General features: G+C 49.8%; 3 protein-coding genes across 7 annotated transcripts in view; 1 reads left to right on the top strand and 2 right to left on the bottom strand.

Moving 5' to 3' along the window:
- The first annotated feature begins 480 nt into the window (after positions 1-480).
- NCR3LG1 (natural killer cell cytotoxicity receptor 3 ligand 1) lies at positions 481-7962 on the top strand. The gene is made up of 5 exons (XM_032488927.1): positions 481-1414; positions 3148-3372; positions 4173-4493; positions 6031-6127; positions 6952-7962. Exons 2-5 carry the CDS (start codon positions 3351-3353, stop codon positions 6983-6985), a joined length of 474 nt encoding a protein of 157 aa, XP_032344818.1. The 5' UTR covers positions 481-1414; positions 3148-3350; the 3' UTR covers positions 6986-7962.
- A 3494-nt stretch (positions 7963-11456) lies between these two features.
- Positions 11457-14590, bottom strand: KCNJ11 (potassium inwardly rectifying channel subfamily J member 11). The gene has a single exon (XM_014568082.2). It carries the CDS (start codon positions 13745-13747, stop codon positions 12569-12571), a length of 1179 nt encoding a protein of 392 aa, XP_014423568.1. The 5' UTR covers positions 13748-14590; the 3' UTR covers positions 11457-12568.
- Positions 14591-17544: 2954 nt separating this feature from the next.
- The window catches only part of ABCC8 (ATP binding cassette subfamily C member 8), a 74358-nt gene continuing 72454 nt past the window's right edge, over positions 17545-19448 (bottom strand). For 2 of the 5 annotated variants that reach the window (XM_014568079.2, XM_014568080.2), the window contains exons 37-39: positions 19285-19418; positions 18745-18807; positions 18075-18212 (exon numbers count right to left, since the gene is read on the bottom strand). In XM_014568079.2, the coding sequence (XP_014423565.2) occupies positions 18075-18212; positions 18745-18807; positions 19285-19418 (335 nt within the window). Of the gene's footprint in view, positions 18213-18744; positions 18808-19284; positions 19419-19448 lie in introns of all 5 variants that reach the window. The other 3 variants (XM_032488920.1, XM_032488917.1, XM_032488918.1) reach the window with 3 other exon arrangements.

Below are 19448 nucleotides of genomic sequence, written 5' to 3'. Positions count from 1 at the left end.
GCATCTGTCTCTAACAATTTAAAATATACTGCTCGGCAGAAATAGCAAGGTCTCTCTGCTCCGTCCAGAAATACATTCTTTCATTTTTCCATCAGGCCACCCCTGATGCATCTTTCTGGGAGGAACTCCTTTTTCTGATGTCCTCAGGGGCCTTTGGCATTGCCCTCTAGGAAGTTTTTATTGTCCATTAATCTTCAAGGACACAAGTGGGCATTGGAAAGTGTCCCCTTCTTAGTGGCTGAACAGCCTTTGCACTTCACTTCCTGTTGGTTTGGCTCTGGGGCCTTGGGAAATGTAACAGATAGTCACAGGCTGTTTGAGGCCAGGTTTAGGGTTTTTGTTTTTGTTTTGTTCTGCTTTTTGGCAAGACAGTTCCCTGTCTTAGTATGTTTCTGGTCTGTTTTCTTCGATTGTTACCGTGAGAAACCACAAAGATCTTGTAAGACATAGTTCTTGACAATGAACCTCATCTTTTACTTGCTGGCCTCTGTGTTCTTTTTCTCCACTTAGGTCTTAAGTGAATGGTGCCTACCTGGGATCGTTTTAAACTATAGGCTTGGATGGGGATGACAATCATCTTAATCTGATTTTTTTTCTTTAGGATGGCTCTCGTTACTTGGCAGAAAATTCTTAAAGGAAGTTTCTTGGAAAGGTTGTGAAAGCTTTGGCACTTTCCTCAGAACCTTTACTTATAACTGTTTCAGTTTAGAGTGAAGTAGTTGACTTCTTCAATTCTTCAGAGCTCCAGATTTGGGACTGTGTGAATTTATTTGGTAGATAGAGAGCAGTTCCCTTAGCAAAGCTGTATTCCTTTCCATCTCTGCAGACCTGTTCACCCTAGCCAGAGTCACATCTCTCTTGCAGGACTTTGCTGAAAGAGGCAAGATACAGCCCACACATGCTAGCATTCTGAAGTTCTACCACCTCTTTCTCTGAAACCTTAACCTCAGTTGGCATGCGGTATCACTGCCCAAAGCCCTACCTCCTCCACCAAGCCAATTCCATTTTTAAGATCATTTTAGTTGCTACACATTACTCCTAGCTACCAAATTTAGTTGCTACAGGTTAAGATTCTTGGTTGTAGGTAATGGAACCTTCTTTAGCTATTAAACAGAATGGGATTGTTAGGGGGAATAGACGGCTCATGGCATCTTTGGGAGGGCTAGAAAAACAGAACTTAGGCTGAACTTCTAGGAACTGCATCACAAGAGTGGGCTGCCACAGAAGCTGCTGCTTTTGGAACAATCAAGAATCTGCCTGCCAGATCAGGAAGCTACACCCTGGATTAGGAAACCACTGAACAGTTGCCAGCTCCAGAACCACACCACTTTGGCCGTTCTTTGGGTCAGCAAAAATGGATACTTCATGTCCTGCTTCTCTCCCCATGTTACTTGGTTCTGAGTACAAGTTTCAAGTGAGTGCATCTGATTATTTGGACCAATCATATCTGGGACCCTAGCTGCAAGGGAGGCTGGGAAATAATGCTTAAATTTCCTACCCCTCTATTGCAGGATTGCATGTTTAAAGCTATTGAATGAACCAATCTACTGTAATACCTCAAAATTTTACATTGTTTCTCTTAACAATAATAATTTTTAAAACTCTTAGTTCTGCTTTTACAAATTTTAAAATAATCATGGCATACTGCTTCAAACACTTCAGATTTTTTTCCTTAAATCATGGATCCCAAAGTTAAATATAGCAAGCTAAAAGAGTTCTGCTTATATACAGTTTAAAAAACCCACAAAAATCACTCAGCAGAGTATATTTCTATAGAGATGGAGAATTCCTATCTCTTTGTTTAAACTGTAGGAAATATTTTTAAATGGTCTAGAATATCCTTTTGTTGTCTCTATCTGTAACTGGTATTGTGATAAGACAGGGATTTACCTGAGATAAACTTTTTTAGATAGTGGACTGGGGTTAAATCAGAAAGTAACTGGAGACAACAGTATTGTACCACAATTAATGTAATGTGACAGTATCACTGCAACAGCAGTCGTATTACAATATATTAAACGCATCAAAGTAACACATTTTATACCTTAAATTTACACAGTGTTATGTATCAAATATATTCAATTAAAGAAAAAAATAATTGTAGGAGAACTTAGAGAAATTTTTAAAATGCTTTTCTGACATGAGTAAATAATGGATATTAATGTAGACATACCTCACAGCTTCCAGCAAATTATTATAATTTATATTATTAAGAAAAAAGAATTGTTACCCTAAGATTATATATGGACATAAGAAATTCCAGTATTTATGAGTGTTGGGCATTTCCAAGTGACCATTGTTTCTTTCCTTTATTTTTTTTTTGTAGGGGGAGATCTATTTATTTACTTACTTTTAGGGGAGGTACCAGGGATTGAACCCAGGACCTCGTGCATGCTAAGCATGTGCTCTACCACTTGAGCTATACTCTCCCCCAAAACTGCTTTTTTTTTTTTTGAAGGGGGAGGTAATTAGGTTTATTAATTTATTTTTAAAGGAGGTACTGGAGATTGAACCCAGGACCTTGTAAATGCTAGGCGTGCACTCTACCACTTGAGGTATATCCTCCCCCTTCATTTTTTCTTCAAGAGTTGCTAATAGTATTCTTTCCAGCTCTGTTAGAAAGTACCAGTCCTGTTGTTGATTTATCCCATTCTTCATATTTCTTTAGATATTAGGTAGTCTTTGGTTTAGCTGACTTAGTGGTATGTATTTGGAATTTGGAGTTTTGTTTCACGTATAAATTTTCATGAAGCATGTATATTTTATAGAATACTTAGGTATATATAATTAAAATTATATTTTAAAAGACAATGGTCCTCTAGAATATTTCACTCTTACTAAAAGAAACTGCAATTTAGAAGTAGTGGTAAAAAATCCTTTGGGAGATGGCTCTACTTTTTTTTAACCAAGATTTGTTTACAACGGCATTTATTTAATGCTTATTTAACAGATTTGTATTACCATAAGCCTAAATTCCAATCTATTTTTCACATGAGGAAAAATATAAAGAAAATGTTAATATTTGTGATGTGACTTTTAAGATAGCCTAACTAATAAAAGAGGGAGTGAGAAATGTATTTTCTTTAGGGAGAAATATTGACAAGTCTAGTTGTAGTTAGTGACCAACACTTAATTTTTGTTTTGTAGCTGTGCAGTAAATCAAGAAGAAATTGAAAAAGAGGCAGAGTTCGATGACAAGCGTCATCATCTTCATGCATGCCCACTGTCCCGCAGTCTGCAAATGGCGTAACTGGCATTTGAGTCCAGGTCTTCCTGTTGGTTTTCTGTAGATTACACTCTTTTTAATGATGTGAGGAAAAAATTCAAATAGGATCAATCAGACTACTAGAATGCAAGATGATGGAGAAAGAGGTATGTGAGTTCGTAACAATAGCAAATGCCACTTGTGTTCTGCACTTTGCAGTTAAATTGATTTTAAAACTGGTCTCCAGGTGGTAAAACTCGATCACTGAGCATTTTAAGTTTTGCTTGGAGAAGTCACAAGCCACTTTTTGATTAGCAAGGGGATGAGAAATTAAGGGCTGCCTCCAGACATTTTGACTGAAGCATCCTGGAAGTATAAATTTAGCTTTTCCTAGGTGAGACAGGAAGACTCGGGGGGCTGGAGTTGGCTCCTCATCCCTATCCCAGGTCAGATAAGACTCTGGCAAAGTCTTTTCCCTTGAGAGCATCCTTCGTTATGGAGAACACACTGGGTGTATTTTTTAATGGTACTTTTCCTCTCCCCTAAGCTCAGAACAGGAGGGGATTTTTCTTGGATGTTCATAGTGAGAGCCTAGTGGGGTTCCGGGAGGTGAAACTCATGGTAGTGTTGTGGCCCGCCCGTAAGACTGGGACTCCACGAGTTTTTTTGCTCTCAATCTAATCCCCACTCATCCTTTAGCAATTTTTAGAGTTACTGTGTAAATGCGTCTGCCAGTGTATGGCTCTAGTACCTTCTGCTTAAGGTTATGTGATCTCGGCTGTGGTTCTCTCAATCGGCCTGTCTCTCTAGTTTTTAGGGTGGCGGTTTGCCTTGTCACCTCAGTTCTCTGAAGGCTCTAAGAAAAGCTGTTGATCTGCAGTTTGTTCAGCTCAGCATTTTTTCCTGTTATGAGGATAGAATTGACTTCCTGTTATGACTTCTAGACATGATTTCTCTCCCCTGGCAGCTCACCCAGTCAGCAGCTTGTTTCTGGAGAAGGTGAAAGATAATGAAGATAGACATATTTTGTGTAAGTCAACTGGGTTTTATCCAGAGAACATTAACATAATGTGGAAAAGGTGGACCCAAAAGGATCTTCAGTACCAAGAAGTTTCTGAGGGCATCATTACTGGTCCCACCGTCAAGAATGAGGATGGTACATTTAATGTTACCAGCTACTTGAGCCTGAGGCCCGCTCTGGAAGACAGTGTGACCAGCTACCAGTGCGTGGTATGGCATGTATCCTTGCTCACGGGCCAGAGTTTCAACCTTACCCTGCCTCTGACAAGTAAGCATCCTCCTGGACGTTTCCCCTACTCTTCATCTTGAGGAGGTATAACATAAAACGTGGGTTCCCAGGCAGTTTAGGGGCAGATGGGGGCCAATGGGGAAGGAGAGAAAGCTTTGTCTGGTTTAGCTCAGCCCCCAAGTCAGCGGCCAGACAAGGGCACTAAGCCAAGGTAGAGGGTCTAATAGGTAGAGAGTGGCGGCAATAATCCTCAAGGAGAAACAGGCTACTTGTTAGCTCATGGCCACCTAAGTGTTCCGGGTGGTCTACATGGCTTGGAGTGGAAAGTTTGCCAGCTGCGCAGAGAAAGGGGACAAGATCCTGTCCATGTCCCCTGAGGATAAGGGTCTATTGGGGGCCAGGGCCCCAGCCCTGCCAGCAACTCTTCTGATTAGGCTCCAAGTCCACTGCAAACTGTTGGCTGATAGAGGCTGAATCTGTAGTTCTGTGCCCAAGATGAGGAGGCCATCATAGGGTGGTCCTGCAGATATCCAGGGCTTTCCCCAGGCATGCTGGATCCTTAGCTTAGGGTAATACAACTCACTACAGAACCCCTCCTGCTGGTGGGGTGGGGTTCAGGGAGCTTATATCCTGGCTTCCATGGTCATGGCGCTGGTCCTGGGTAGAGATGACTCTGCTTGTCCAATGCATCTTCCTGGAGCTGAGAGAGGTAAGGAAGGCAGAAGCTGACTAGTGGCCCTGTGGCATGTGGTCTGGGTATGCCAGATGGGGCTTGGGATGGTCCTGAAGGGAGAGAAAAATTTTTCTTGGAAGTAAGAGCCAGGGCTTACGTGAGTGGTGTGAGAAGGGATGTGTAGCATGTGCAGGGCATGGGGAATATGAAGATGAAATATACTTTGTGTGTATGGTATAAGGGATTTGTCTGGGTGATATGTATACATCTTATGCTGCTCTACCAAATTGCCATGGACAGGGTGGTTTATACATAGAACATTATTTCTCACAGTTCTGGAGGCTGGACTTCTGAGATCAGTACAGCAGCATGGTTAGGTGAGAGCCTCTTCGAGGTTTCAGACTTCTCACTGTGACTTCACATGGTGGAAGGAATGAGGGATCTCTTGAAGGCTTCATTTATAAGGCACTAATCTCACTCATGAGGGCTCCACCCTCATGACCTAATCACCCCAAAGCCCCACCTCCTAATACCATCACCTCGGGCATTAGCACTTCAACATATGAATTTTGGCAGGGAGACAGATACTTAACCTATAGCAGTATATAAGTGACATAGGATGGAGCAGTAGCATGGAAGCTTTGAACACATGTGTGGCATGAGTATGTGGCATGTGGTGTTTGATATTGCAGTGTATTTCTGACACATGCTGGCACACTTTGATGTGCGGAGGTGTATGTGATAGGTTGGAGGATATCAAGACGTGTGGCACAAGGTTGGCAGTTCTATCTCTGACAGGGAAGATGACATGCAACCTCACAGATCCTGGAAGCAGTCATGTGGTGTCTTTGGCCCCTGCCAGTAGGTTTCCTCCTAATGTTCTCCTCTTCTTTCTCTCTGCAGAATCTGAGAAGAAAACTGACTTGAAGATTGTTGGGTTATGCATTGGATTGTTATTTATTGTGCTAATCATATTAATGTTAGTTTTTCTTTGTAAAAGGTAAGGTCTCCAAAACAAAGTTTAGCCTTGTGTTTTGGAGTTGACTCTGGGGGTTCAGGGAGCATGGCTAATGCATGGTGTTGGGGAGTATTCTAAGTATTCTGGTGGTATGTTGCTTTTTCTGACATGTTGGGGAAGAACTTTCTCATCTGGTCTCGGTGTGGTGGCCTGTGACTCTGGGGAGATGCAATGTAAAACCCCTCTGCCTCCTCGTAATAAACAAGTCTCACGGGAAATCAAACCAGACCTCATTAGTTCACACCAGGCCTGTGAATCCTGCACGGGCTGCACTGTTGTTCTCACATACAGAAGCCATGGCTCAGAGAGGGCAAGTCCTTCCCCCAGTTGCTCATATTTTGTTAATAGCTCAATGGGATCACTTACCCCCCAGATTTTACTGGTTTAACCAAGAATCTCTAACCCTAGTGAGGGTATTTCCAAACTAAAACATGTTTCCAAACATGTTTATCCCTATGGCCCAAATAGCAAATAAAACAACATAAGCTGTTGTTGAGACCAGTGAAAATGTGTTGGTTAAATTGTTCTAGATAATAAAGTTGCCCCCAGTTATTTATGGGCCTGCCAAGGCAGAAGCTGTGCAGTAGCTAATACATCTCATAAATGCTTTAGGAGAAGTAGAACAATCCATCCATCAAGAAAAAAGGCTGTTTGTCTAAACGTGGCCAACTGATTCATGGGTCTTATTCTCCTAATTGGCCCTACACCAATGAGAAAACTAGATATAAAATGGTTTTCAAATGTTTCGTGTGATATTGGTTAATGTTCTCATATATCTTGCCTTCCTCTGGCTTCTGATATCTAAGGTACCGGACAGACACTCTTTTTGATACTTTTTGAAGAAGAGACAAAAGCCTTCACCACCAGCCTGGATTCTGTGGCGGTTTGCAGTGATGGCTTCAATCCTTCACCCTTCCCTATGTCCATGTCCTTTGTCATGTAATTTTTTGGTGTCCTCCAATCATGGGCTGCCCCTTAAACTTGGGGCAGTGTGACTTGCTCTGGCCAATACAATGAGACAGAAGTGAGTGTGCCATTTCCAAGCCTACACCTTAAGAGGCCTTGTGTATTTCCATTTGCTTTCTTTTGTGCTTCTGATATTTGTGAGAGGAGGACACTTGCCCAAGCTAGCCTGCTGGAGGATGAGAGACACCAGAAGCTGGAGCTAGATGCTCTAGCAGAGGCCAGTCTAGATCAGATGACAGCCACCAGACATAGAAGTAAATCTAGCTAAGATCATCGTCAGCGCCAACAGAACCAACTCTTAAATGCATGAGAAATTAGTTATTCTTTCAAAGCCACTGCTTTATAGGGTGGCTTGTTACACAGTAAAAGCTGACTGATACAGCTCCTCAGGAAGTTGCATTTTGACCCAAAAGCCACAGAGATGTGCTGCTGAGACCTTCTTCAAGAGACAGCCTGCTGTGAAGAGTGTACTCAGCCACCGTGTTCCAGCTGTGGCATCTCAGGGATCTGCTGTAGTTTTCGAGCTTATGCCATGCTCTCCCTGGCTAGCCAATGGCTGAGCATGGCAGGAATCTTCGGAGTTCCCTGTTGTTCCCTTTGGTGGCTGAGACTTTCTTGGAGAAACCCTGTCATCTGAGACTCTTGCTACCCAGTCACCCCTTCTTCCTCCCTTCACAGATACCAGACCTGCGTCAAAGCTTCAGTCAGAACTGTACATATTTACTTCTCTCTGGTTTACCCTGGAGTATCTTCCCTTCCCCAGTTATGATGGCATTATGAGAAAAACTGATCAAATGCAGTAAAGAGTACACAGAGGCAGGGCTACATAATAAACTGTAGTTGCATATGCGCTTTGTTTCACTGCTCCATTCATTGGCATCAGTGCCTGGAAGGACCTAAGGGTGGGCGAAAGATAGAAGTTCACACTCCTATACGCAAGTTGGCCAGTCTAGGTGGCCTGCCTTTCACATCACTCCAGAGTTGGGCCTGCCCCAAATGGAAAAAGAGTACGGTGTAGGTAACGCTTGCTTCTCTTCCCATGAAAATATGCAATGCCCCAAGCAGGTGGACCTGGCAGAGAGGATACCAGTAATCTAGATTCTAGTGCAGCAGACCCACTCTCTGGAACCCAGTTCTGACTTTAATCCCATTGTTCGGCCTTTCCCCAACTCTTTACAAGTTGAAACAGATCTGTTGTTCGTCAGGCCTGCCCCAGTCAGGGGTCAGCAGCATGCATGTCTTCTTCCCCAAAGTCTTGGTACAATAAAGGGTCTGACACTGGACCTGGGGAGACCTCAGAGGTGAGCACAGAAGTATGAGGGGAGCCAGGGCTGCTCTGCTTCTTGCAGCAAGCTCCCCAGGAAAGTTCTCCCTAAGAAAAGATGTTACAGAGGAACTTGAGAGCAGAACAAAGCTGGGAGGATGCTTACCTGAGAAGAGTGAGTTCTGTAGGAGCTGGGTGAGTCTTCCCCGGCAGAGAGGCCAGAGGGTCATCTTTGTGGGCCGCATGTGGGCTACGTGGTGACTGGCTGGAGATGCCAAATCCATGGGCATTACTAGGCCTGAGCAGGTTTCCGGTATGGCTAATGGGCTTGTTTTTCCAGACTGGCAATTCCGTTTCACTACCGGAAGAGGGTGGCTTGGCTTCCCTCCCCTGTTGAGCTCAGGACTGAGGCCCAGGATGAATGTCACACCACCTGGTGTGAGTTGGGGACAGACAGGAGTGGCAGATGTGCCCCATCAGTCTACACTACTAACTCACTGGCATGGGGACAGTAGCCTGGAAGGTAAGGACACCAGTCCTCTTGCAAGAAGGCAGAAGATGGAGGGTTCATCATACACATGGTGAGGTACCTCTGGCTACCTTGGTGTTTTTGACGTGATCCATGCTGTCACTTACCATAGCTGAGCGTGCCGTCAATCTCAAATCTGTTATCTTCCTGAGTTACACTTTCCTCTTGTTCTTGGTCTAGAGACATCTGTCCCCCAGTGGTGTATTTGACACTTGAGAGCAAGGTGGCACTCCTAGTAAAAGGTGACACTCAGGTCACTGGGACCATGCAGCAGCGAGTAAGGAGCAGGGCTTTGGCAGGAGACAGACTTGGGCCCAAATCTTGGGCTGGCCACTTACTAGCCGTGAGATCTTGGTGAGTTAACACTACTTCTAATCCCATTTCCTCATCTGTAAACTCAGAGAACAGTGCCTCCCTCAGCACTGGACCACAGTGACATGGGATATACCCTTCTCCTTCTTGGAGGGGCCTGGAGGAGACCAGTTCTGTGCACAGGGTGTGGACAAGCTTGGACTGCTCTGTCTGCTCTCATGTGATGCCCAATGCTGTCCTATTTTTGTTAGAAACAGAATTCTCACAGCAGTTTCTGCTGGGCTGAGCAGAGCTCAGGGGAGCTCCCTTGTGCTGTTTAGGCCAGTGCCTTAAAGAGTGGGTGCCTCAAGTTGGAGGGAGCACTGTCAGTGGGCAAGAACATCAAGGGGGGGTCTCAGAAGGTCTGATACAGCCGCTCCCTCCATGCCTGGAGGTTTTCAGCTCCTCCCCGAGCTAAGCCTTAAGGCTGGGGTCTCTCAGAGTTGAAAGCATAGGACCAGTAGCCCTGATTTTCTGGGACCAAGTAGGTATTGTCTGTGGCCAGCAGGTGGCGCTGGGACCTCAGTTCTGCTGGTTCACAGTCACCAGTGCGTAAGGTACATGTGGGGGTGAAGGAAGGTTACTCTGGATGGGGCCCGGAGGATGGTGCTGCCCAGAGGCTCCTCATTAGCGAAGCCCCTGCCCCTGGTTTTAAAGACATCCAAGCTGAGACCCAAGAGCCAAGCATTGTCCCTAGAACTCTGGGATGACTGAGTAGCTTCTTGTCCCTTCTTCCTCTAAACCAGAAACAGGTTAGCTCAGCAAGGAAGGGAATCAATGTTGGGAGACTGTGAGTGCAAGGAAGGAGCATCTTGGAGCCCGGGCCAGCAGCTTCTGGCCCTTCAGTCCTGCCGCTGGAGTAGCCTGGGACAAACTCTCACTGATCCAACCAAAGCCCTCAAACTGCAGCAATGACCCTGGCTTGTTGTCCTGTACACTGTCCATCACTTATTCATTCATTCATTCATTCACTTGACAGTTACTCAGTGCCAGTCACAGTACTGAATTAGGCACAGTCCCTGGCGTCAAGGAGCCATGGACTTGAGGATGGGAGACAGAAACATCAACACAGGCAAAAGGAGAATGCTCACAAGTACAGAGGTAGGGAGGGGACCGTCACTTTCCAAAGGAATCAGGGAAGGCTTCACAGAGGCATCATTTGACCTGGATTTTTATGGATTTCAACAGGCAGCAATGGGCAGTCCAGGCAAAGGGAATAACGTAAGCAGAAGCTCAGAGGTAGGAAGGCCTGCTTTCCAGCCTTACAGCTCCCTGTTCTCTGGCCAAGACCCTGTGCAACCACCCTCTCCTCTGGCAGCCTCAGTAGCCCCTCCTTGCATACAACATTGACCAAGCCTGAAATCATGGGCCTAGCCTTGAGCAGAAGTTGATGGGGAACAACCGGAGGCACTTGACATGGGAGGGAATGATGTCTTTTAATAAGACCACTCTGGTAGCTGCGTGGCAGAAGGACTGCAGGTGAGATGGAGACAAAAAGCACAGGTAACGGGATATTACATGTCTCCTGTCATCAAGGTCTGAGCTGGGAGGGGGTCTTGTGTAGAAAGGAAGACCAGGCAGAGAAATTCATCACCAGGGGACATATAATAGCACCTTCTCTCTGAACATTCGCTTGCTCAGTTGTCTCATCATGTCGCTGATTCAACAGCAGTCACAAGAGTTAACATTTACTGAGCACTTATTTAGAACGAGGCACTTAAGCATTTGACATATGCTTTTCACTTACTCCCACAACAGTTCTATGAGGTAGGTACTATTAGTATCCCCACTTTATAGATGAGGCAACTGAGGCACAGAAAGATTAAGTTATGTGACCAAGGTCTTAGAGCTAGAGCCAGGATAGGAACTCAGACAGTTATTTTGAGAGCTTATGCTCCATTCACCACACTAATGCACATGACATCCCCACCTCTCTCCCTGAGCTCCCTTGCCTTCCAGCAGATCCCTGGGAGTGGAGCAGGGCCCAGGGCTATAAGTCTGGTGGGTGCCCAGGAGAGATAGTCAGACAGGCTGGCAGGGCTGGGCTACCTGAGGCAGAAAGGAAAAGTCTCTCTGAATGAGGGGAAGAGGACCAGCCCCAGGTCCCTTTCCTGGTCTCCCAGGAATATGGCACCTCTGGAATGTGGGCTGGTAGCTGCCAGCCCCTGCCCTCCCTGCCAACCAACAAGAAGAGTTCAGAGTTGAGATCATGAAGGGAGAAGCTTTATTGACAATGGAGAAGACAAAATTCTGGGCAAGTACACACAGCACTGCTCCAAGAGTCCAGCTTGGGGTCAGGCCTGTCAGGACCAAGGGCTTCTTTGCCTTGGGGATCTCGCCCACACCCCACGATCCTGAGCTTTCCAGCATCTCCTTTTCTAGCAACCCAAAGACCTTCCATGGCTTCTGGACAAAGTGAGTGGCAGCCACGGGTGGGGAGCCAGGACCAGAGTATGGTCTGAGGCCTGTCAAGTGTGGTGGACACAGACCCCTGGCCTCTCCTCAGCCTCTTTCAGCTTGGCACTCCAGGGTCTGCCCCAGCCACTCCTGCTCCCCAGGGCAGGGGACAGAAAGGGAGCAGCCCAGGGAGCCCCTCAGTGAAGAAGCCTTAGGGTGAGGGGCACAGGGGCCCATCTCCCCTTCCCTGTGCCTGAGCAGAGCTCAGCAAGCTGAACCTTCTGGTGACATGTCCTTCCTGCTTGAGCCTGCCGGGTGGAAGGGAGCCCTGTCAGCCCCAGCCTGCCTGTGTAGGCTCCACACCTCCAACCCGCTGGCTGGACTGTGCTCCCACACTGACTGACCTCCCCAACAGGCTGGGCCCACCCTTTCATCCATCGCTTTTTTCAGGGACCAGGTACGGGCTGCAGCCTGACCACAGGCATCTCTTGGGGCCACAGACATAGAACAGCAGTCCTCCAATCTGGGGACTCTTCTCCCCCAGCCACCTGCCCAGCTTGCAGCCAGTTGGTTGTGGGGGCCCAGGACTAGATGGAGACCCAGCTTTAGGACCTGATACTTCCCACAGCTCCCCCAGCCTGGGGCAGCAGGAGGGAGATGAGCCAGTCCTGACTTGGGGCTGGGAGGAGCAGGGACAAAAATAACCCAGTACAGGCTCCCGCTGAGGCCAGAAATAGCGTAGTGACAAGTTCCTTGTAACACCCTGGGCGAGCAGCAGGCAGGAAGGCAGAGCTGAGGAGGGCCTAGCATCACACCAGGTCCGGGCCTGGCCAAGGGGTCCACACCACATCCGCTCTACATACCATGCCACACTGCCCCACACACACATGCGGAGGAGGGCCCAAGGGAGCAGGGCTCAAGACAGGGAATCTGGAGAGATGCTGAACTTGGGCTTGGCCTTGGCCACAGCCATGCTGCGCTTGCGCAGGGGCCCACGGGCAAGGGTCAGGACATCCAGCAGGCTTGGGTCCTCATCAAGTTGGCGGGCCGTGCAGAGCGGCGTGGGCACTTTGATGGTGTTGCCAAACTTGGAGTAATCCACGGAGTAGCGGCCATCTTCCTCGGTCACGATGGGTACAAAGCGCTGGCCCCACAGGATCTCATCGGCCAGGTACGAGGTGCGTGCCTGGGTGGTGATGCCCGTGGTTTCCACCACGCCTTCCAGGATGACAATGATCTCAAGGTCCTGATGGTGGTGCAGGTCACAGGGCGCCAGGTCATAGAGCGGGCTGTTGGCATCAATGACGTGGTAAATGATGAGGGGTGCCACCAGGAAGATACTATTGCCACCCACACCGTTCTCCATGGGGATGTCCACCTGGTGGAGGGGTACCACCTCGCCCTCAGGGCTGGTGGTCTTGCGCACCACCTGCATGTGGATGGTGGCGCTGATGATCATGCTCTTGCGGAGGTCGCCCACACGCAGCATGAAACAGAGGCGGCCATGGCGCAGGGCAATGACTGCATGCTTGCTGAAGATGAGGGTCTCGGCCCGCCGGTGGGCCTGGGCAGTCTTCATGAAGATGCAGCCCAGCATGATGGCATTGATCATGAGCCCCACGATGTTCTGCACAATGAGGATCAAGATGGCCAGAGGGCACTCCTCTGTCACCATGCGCCCGCCGAAACCAATGGTCACCTGGACCTCAATGGAGAAAAGGAAAGCAGATGAAAAGGAGTGGATGCTGGTGACACAGGGCACAGTGGCACCGTCGCCAGGGGCCTCGCTAGGGGCCAGGTCACCATGGGAGAAGGCAATGAGCCACCAGACCATGGCAAAGAGCAGCCAGCTGCACAGGAAGGACATGGTGAAGATAAGCAGCGTGTATGGCCACTTGAGGTCCACCAGGGTGGTAAACACGTCCTGCAGAAAGCGGCCCTGCTCCCGGATGTTCTTGTGGGCCACGTTGCAGTTGCCATTCTTGGACACGAAGCGGGCCTTCCGCTCACGGGCATGGTACCGGGGTTCTGCAGGGTCTTCTGCTAGCCTTGTCAGCACATACTCCTCAGGGATGATGCCCTTGCGGGACAGCATGGCTCCAGCAACCACCAGGGAGAGGCTTCCCCCATGGGGGGAACCCCCTGACCAAGCTTAGGACCTACTGTGGGATTCCTTCTCTGGGACCAACCTCAGTCTGCGCTGGCCTCACTTTTGAGATGCCTCCCCAACCAGCCTCATCCCCACATCCACCTGGCCCCTGCTTCACTTCTTTATACCAGCCTCACACCTCAACCCACCTGCCCACTGCCTAGTGAACCCCCCACTCTGCCTGTTCCTCACTTGGCATTAGATTTCAGCTCAACTCTCCTCCACCCTCTGACCACCCCTGGACATCTCCCTAGGACCCCTTCTCCACTCCCAGCCTTCCTTCTCAACCTGCCTCTCCCACCTGGGAACGTCACACCTCCGAGTCTTACCAACTGACCAGACCTCACACAACCCATACTGTGTCTCTCATCTCGCCCATTTCTGCCCCAGGCTCCCCTCCAAGCTCCAGTTTCATACCGTCTCACCTCCAGGAATGCTCCCTCTTTCCTACCCAACGCCCTGTAGAGCTTTCGCCGCTCTTCGAAACCCCCTCCAGCTCTCGTCCTCTCTTGTCTCCTTGGGATCCTGCGCCCTCCAGAGTCACCACCCCACCCAGCTCCACTCCAGATCCCCTCGCCCCCAGCGCGCCCTGGCGGGGCTCACTCGGAGTCCCGGCCTCCCGGCTCCCCGCCGCCGCAAGCACGCCGGCGCCGCGCCCCAGCCGTCGCTCCGTCCTTGCCCCGCCCGCTTGTCGCCGCAGCACCTGCTCCTGCTCCTCAAGCCGCAGTCGTCGCCTCCCCTCCCCCTCCTGCTGCCCGGGCACTGGCGGCGGGCCGCCCTCCTGTCCGTCTGTCCGTCAGTTGGCCCGCGGATACCGACCTGTGCTAGGTGGGGTGGAAGATTGAGGGCACTGGGCTCCTGAGGCGTGGAGTGGGGGCCAGGGGCCGCCAGGGGGAGCCCGACCTATTCCTGGGCTGGAGGGCGGGCGGGCACAGGCGCAAGTCCCGCCCCTCGCCATTCACCTCTCCGCCGCCTTCTTCCTCCCGGCTCACAGTTTGGCCTTGGGAATTTGCCCAATCAGATGGACCGAAAGGTTTCTCCAGCCCACAGGCTATAAAATTAGGGCGGAGCGGGGCCGGGGGTGGGACGTGAAGGGAGTCGTCACCCGCCCTCTTAGTCTTGGAACCGGTACCCTCATCACCCTGGCTCCCCTCCCCCAATTTTCCCATCCTCAGTTGGGTCAATATCAACCTCCCAGCACTTGACTTTGCGGGGTCCCAAGGAAAGGAGGCACCGAGAGGCTGTGTCAGCAACCTGGTGACTGGGGGAGATGGCACGAGGACTTCTCAACTGATCGCTTCTTCTCTTTGGAGATGCTTTTAATCTTTTCTGGGTCACGGATCCTTTGAGAATCTGATGCAAGCCATGAACTCCACGGAAAATAAATGTATCTTAGTAGGTGTAGAAACATAGTTTAACGCCCACTGCAGGGGATGCTAGATGCTGCAGTCCAGAACCCTGGGTGGTTGCACCTTCTCAGTCATGACCCCATACCCAAACCCACCCCTGCATTTTTAAAGAGGGTTTGAGCTGGCCCTTGCTTTACACTTCCTTCACCCACAGCCTCATTTCTTCTATCATAGATAATGGGAAGCACCTGGGTCTGTCTGAGGGGCTGTTTTAGGGCTGATTTGTGCACTGGGGGTCCTAAGCCCTTAGCCTGAACATGAGTGGTGTTTCTATCACAGGCATCCCATCCCTGTGGCTTGGGATCAAGGTCTGCCCCCCAATCCTCAGGTGGGAGAGAAAGCCTGCTAGATCTCTGTTATTGTAGCAGTAATGGCCCCACTCCCTCTCTTCGGCTCAAGTCCTTATGGAGAAACCCCAGACCCATGTGTGTTCATTTGTCGGCGTGAGGGCTTAAAGTAGGGGCTGGAAAGATAGGGACAGTGGGAGTGTGGACCACAGTGGGACAGAATGTAGTTTTCATATTGAGTTTTCCTCTTTTTCTCCGATACCCACCTTCAGGCAAAGTGAACACTACTACTCATGGTAAAAATGATCTTGGGCTATATTATCCGAGGTGCAGTGCTTAGCGTGGGAAGGGGGAAAACAGGATGAGCAGAGTGGGGAGCTCAAGGAGACACAGTTACACAGGAAACTTCTGGAACAACTTCAACTGTTCAGCCATCAGAAGAAGAACACTGGAGAGCCTTCCCAGGGAATTTGGGTACTACTGCAGAAATCCTGGGGTTCAAGGTGGATGGACTAATTATTTTGTGTGTCCCAAAGTATAGAACTAGTATAGACACTGAGTAGAACAGAGGCAGGCTTTGATTTCATATATTGAAGAGTCAGTTCTAATAACCAGAAATGACCCAGGTGTGTAGGGTATCCAAGTTAAGGTTGGCCAACCACCAGGCGTGCTATAGGGAGGTTTGGTCTGGGATGGCCTTGGTGTGGGCAGTGCCCTACCCCTGCTACTTCCATTCTCCCTCCCCAGGCTCTGCTCCTGGGAGGCCCAACAGTGGAGGGAGCTGCTGGGCCCCCAGAGGCATCTCAAGAGCTAGAAAAGCCAGGATCTGCCTCAGTGTGGCCCTGAGGCCTCAGGTGTTCTCAGCTCTGCCCTTTCCAGGAGGATGAGCCCCACTCCCAAAGGGCTCAGCCTCCTGCTCTACTCCATCCTACACCTCTTCATACTCATTTCCCCCAAACACTGCACTTGTCAAGTCCTTTCTCACTCAAAAACCTTTTCCACTTCCCTTTTGTGCATAGGCTCGTCCCAGACTCCTTGTCTTGGCATTCAAGGCTCTCCTTCCCCTTGGGCCCTTTTCTCTAACTCTCTACTTATCTAATTCCCATCCTTCCCACACCCAACTCAAATCCTGCCTCTCCCAGGCAGCCTGCCAGTCCTCACAGAGCACCCCCTTCCTGAGCTCCTCTGGCTCCTGGAACAGACAGAAGGGACTCTGCTGGGCCTCTTCCAATGACTGATGGTTTTCCTTACATTGGGAAGAAGAGGGCACAGGCCCAAGACTCCTGGGTCTACACCCCAGGACCTGGTACAGCCAATACTGAAGGCAACATGTGAACAATAATAAAATGATATGTAAATGATCACCCATTATTTCTTGGCTGAGAGCAGGTGTGCACTCCTGTTTTCTGATGGGAGTCTGAGGGACAGCGGTTATCTTAGTTTCCACAGTGTCTGGGCCCCAGCATCTCCCAGTCACTACCTGGCTGACTTGTGGTATATGTACTGTGCTTTCCCTCTGAACAGCCATCCTGAATGCCCCTATGTGTGAGATGGAGACGGGGACATGTAATTCAGGCTTTGCCAGTGTATTCCAGCCTTTTGACCACAGTGATTGGGTGAGGGTGAGGATGTGACCCAAGTTGGTCCATTGAGATTTGCTCTCAAGATTTTTGCTGGAACTACTGGGGAAGAGCATCTCTTTTTCAGAGGCATAGGGTGTAAGCTGGACGTGCTAGTGGCCAACTGTCATGGGGGATGGAGAGGAAGATGGAATCCAAACAAACACCTGGATCCAGCACCTCCTGGAAGTAGTACACCTCATGGCCTTCTCAGTCACAGGACAACAAATTCCAGTTTTTATTTGTCACTTTGAGTTGGGTTCCTGTCATTTGTAATGGAAATAGCGATAATCCAGGGTACTCGGGGGCCCACAATTTTAACCCAAGTATTCAATCTGATGAGATAATCACAAAAAATGCTATAACCTTGTTAAGGACTGACTTGCCTCCCTTGCCAAATTCATATGATGGAGCCCCCGCCCCCCAGTGTGACTATACAGTGGAGACAGGGCCAGTGAAGACGTAATTAGGTTAAATGAGGTCATAGGAGTGCAGCCTCATCTAATATGACTGGTACCCTAATAAGGAGAGAGACCAGGGACGTGCACGCAGAAGAAACGCCATGTGAGGACGCAGCGAGAAGGTGGCTGTCTGGAACCAAGGAGAGAGGCCTCAGGAGAAACCAAACCTGCCACACTTTGGTCTTGGACTTCCAGCCTCCAGAATCATGAGAAAAAAAATTCTGCTTGTTAAGCCACCCAGTCTGCGGTATTTTGTTGCGGGAGACTAATACAACCCTGCAGACTTAGACAGCCCTCGTTTCAAGATGAGGAGACACACTTTTGCCCACACTCACACAGCTTCCTGGGGTCTGCTGCTTCCACAGGACCTGCCCACGTCCCTGCCCCCCAGACCCATGGCCTCCGGTAGGAAATAATCAATCTCTTTATTTACAAGTGATTTACAGTTAGAAAGTCCAGGTGGGAGGTGGGCAGGGTGGGGCACTTGGGCGGGCAGGTCACTTGTCTGCATGGACAAAAGAGGCGAAGATGCTATCTTTCCGGCTGAGCAGCTTCTCTGGCTTGTCGAACTCAAGGATGGCACCGCGCTTGAGGACAATCACCAGGTCTGCACTCAGGATGGTGTGCACACGGTGCTGGGCAGGGCAGGGAGGGGCTGTCAGGGTGGTGGGGGAAGGGCGGGGGCAGCTGAGGGCATCCCTCCTGCAGCCTGTGGCCAGAACGCCTTATCTGTGGTGGCTGCCTTTTCCCCAGTGGCTGTGCCTCCAACCTTCCCTCTGCTAATGCCACTCTCTCCCTCACCACGTCTCAGCTCTGCCCCCACCTCCAGGCTTCAAGATGAGGAGATCCTCCAACAGCCCCCCATCTCCCATTTCCTATGGAGAAGTAACTCTAGCCTAGTCCATAGGGCCTTTGGGACCGGGTGGACCTTGGAACGCGGAGAAAGAGGAGAGGTCTGAGGGACGTGCAGGTGCAAACCCTCCTACACCCCAAATCCTGCAATGTAGGCTCCCAGCAAGCCCACCAGACTCCTTGCCCTGCACTGCCCCAGGGCTTTCTCTTAATTATCAGGTGTAGGTGAGCCAAGAGGCTGCCCACTGATGACAGCCCCAGGAGGCCAGCCCTCTCTCTGGGTGTCCCCCCGCACCCAACCAGTGGGCCCCTTACCGCGATGGTGACCACAGTGCGGTCTGCGAAGGCCGTCATCACCACCTTCTGGAGGATGTTTTCCTGCCAGGTGGGAGCAGTAGCTGTTGGCTCATCTGCCCAGAGGATGGGGTTTGGTCTGGCTTTGGGGATGTGGGGCCCAGGTTTGTGGCCCAGCTCTCATCTGATCCCAACCCTAGCCCCACCACCTCCCTCTGGCCCTAGTCCCCACAGGACCGACCAGGTTCCCAGCGTTCAGGGGCTTGGCTCAGCCTCTTGGGAGTTCAGCTGTGTGCAAATGTGTGTGTTGTGTGTCTGGGTATGCTGTGTTGTGGGAATGGTTGTGAAGTGTGTGGGTCCATTGTGTATATATTTGTTACGAACATGCCCTAAGACTAGCTGGATTGAGGGTCCCCCAGCCTTTCACCTTATTTTCACTCCAAATGACCCTTGATGTTAAAGGTGACTTGCGTTTCAGGACCGCTTTGTGCAAACTTCATCCTAACAGCCCCTGAAAACCCTCTCCAAAACCCCCACCCTACGGGTATGCCCAGTACTGACCGTGGCCATGTCGATGGAAGCCGTGGCTTCGTCCATAATGAAGATGCTGGTCTTCCTCACAAAGGCCCGGGCCAGGCAGAACAGCTGCCTCTGGCCCTGGCTGAAGTTCTCCCCTCCTTCCGTGATGATGGCATCTGTAAACAGCCCCAGGGAGGCAGAGCAGG

This window comes from Camelus ferus, chromosome 10, assembly GCF_009834535.1.
Source record: "Camelus ferus isolate YT-003-E chromosome 10, BCGSAC_Cfer_1.0, whole genome shotgun sequence".
Classification (NCBI taxonomy): domain Eukaryota; kingdom Metazoa; phylum Chordata; class Mammalia; order Artiodactyla; family Camelidae; genus Camelus; species Camelus ferus.
The sequence above is the reverse complement of the archived record's forward strand: the minus strand, read 5'-3'. Positions and strand labels throughout refer to the sequence as shown.

Excerpts from the sequence above, each read along its gene's own strand:
- KCNJ11 (XM_014568082.2), bottom strand. The coding sequence starts at position 13,747 with ATGCTGTCCCGCAAGGGCATCATCCCTGAGGAGTATGTGCTGACAAGG.
- NCR3LG1 (XM_032488927.1), top strand. The coding sequence starts at position 3,351 with ATGCAAGATGATGGAGAAAGAG. Across the intron at positions 3,373-4,172 it reads GCAAGATGATGGAGAAAGAG|CTCACCCAGTCAGCAGCTTG; the intron begins GTATGTGAGTTC and ends CTCCCCTGGCAG. Across the intron at positions 6,128-6,951 it reads TTAGTTTTTCTTTGTAAAAG|GTACCGGACAGACACTCTTT; the intron begins GTAAGGTCTCCA and ends CTGATATCTAAG.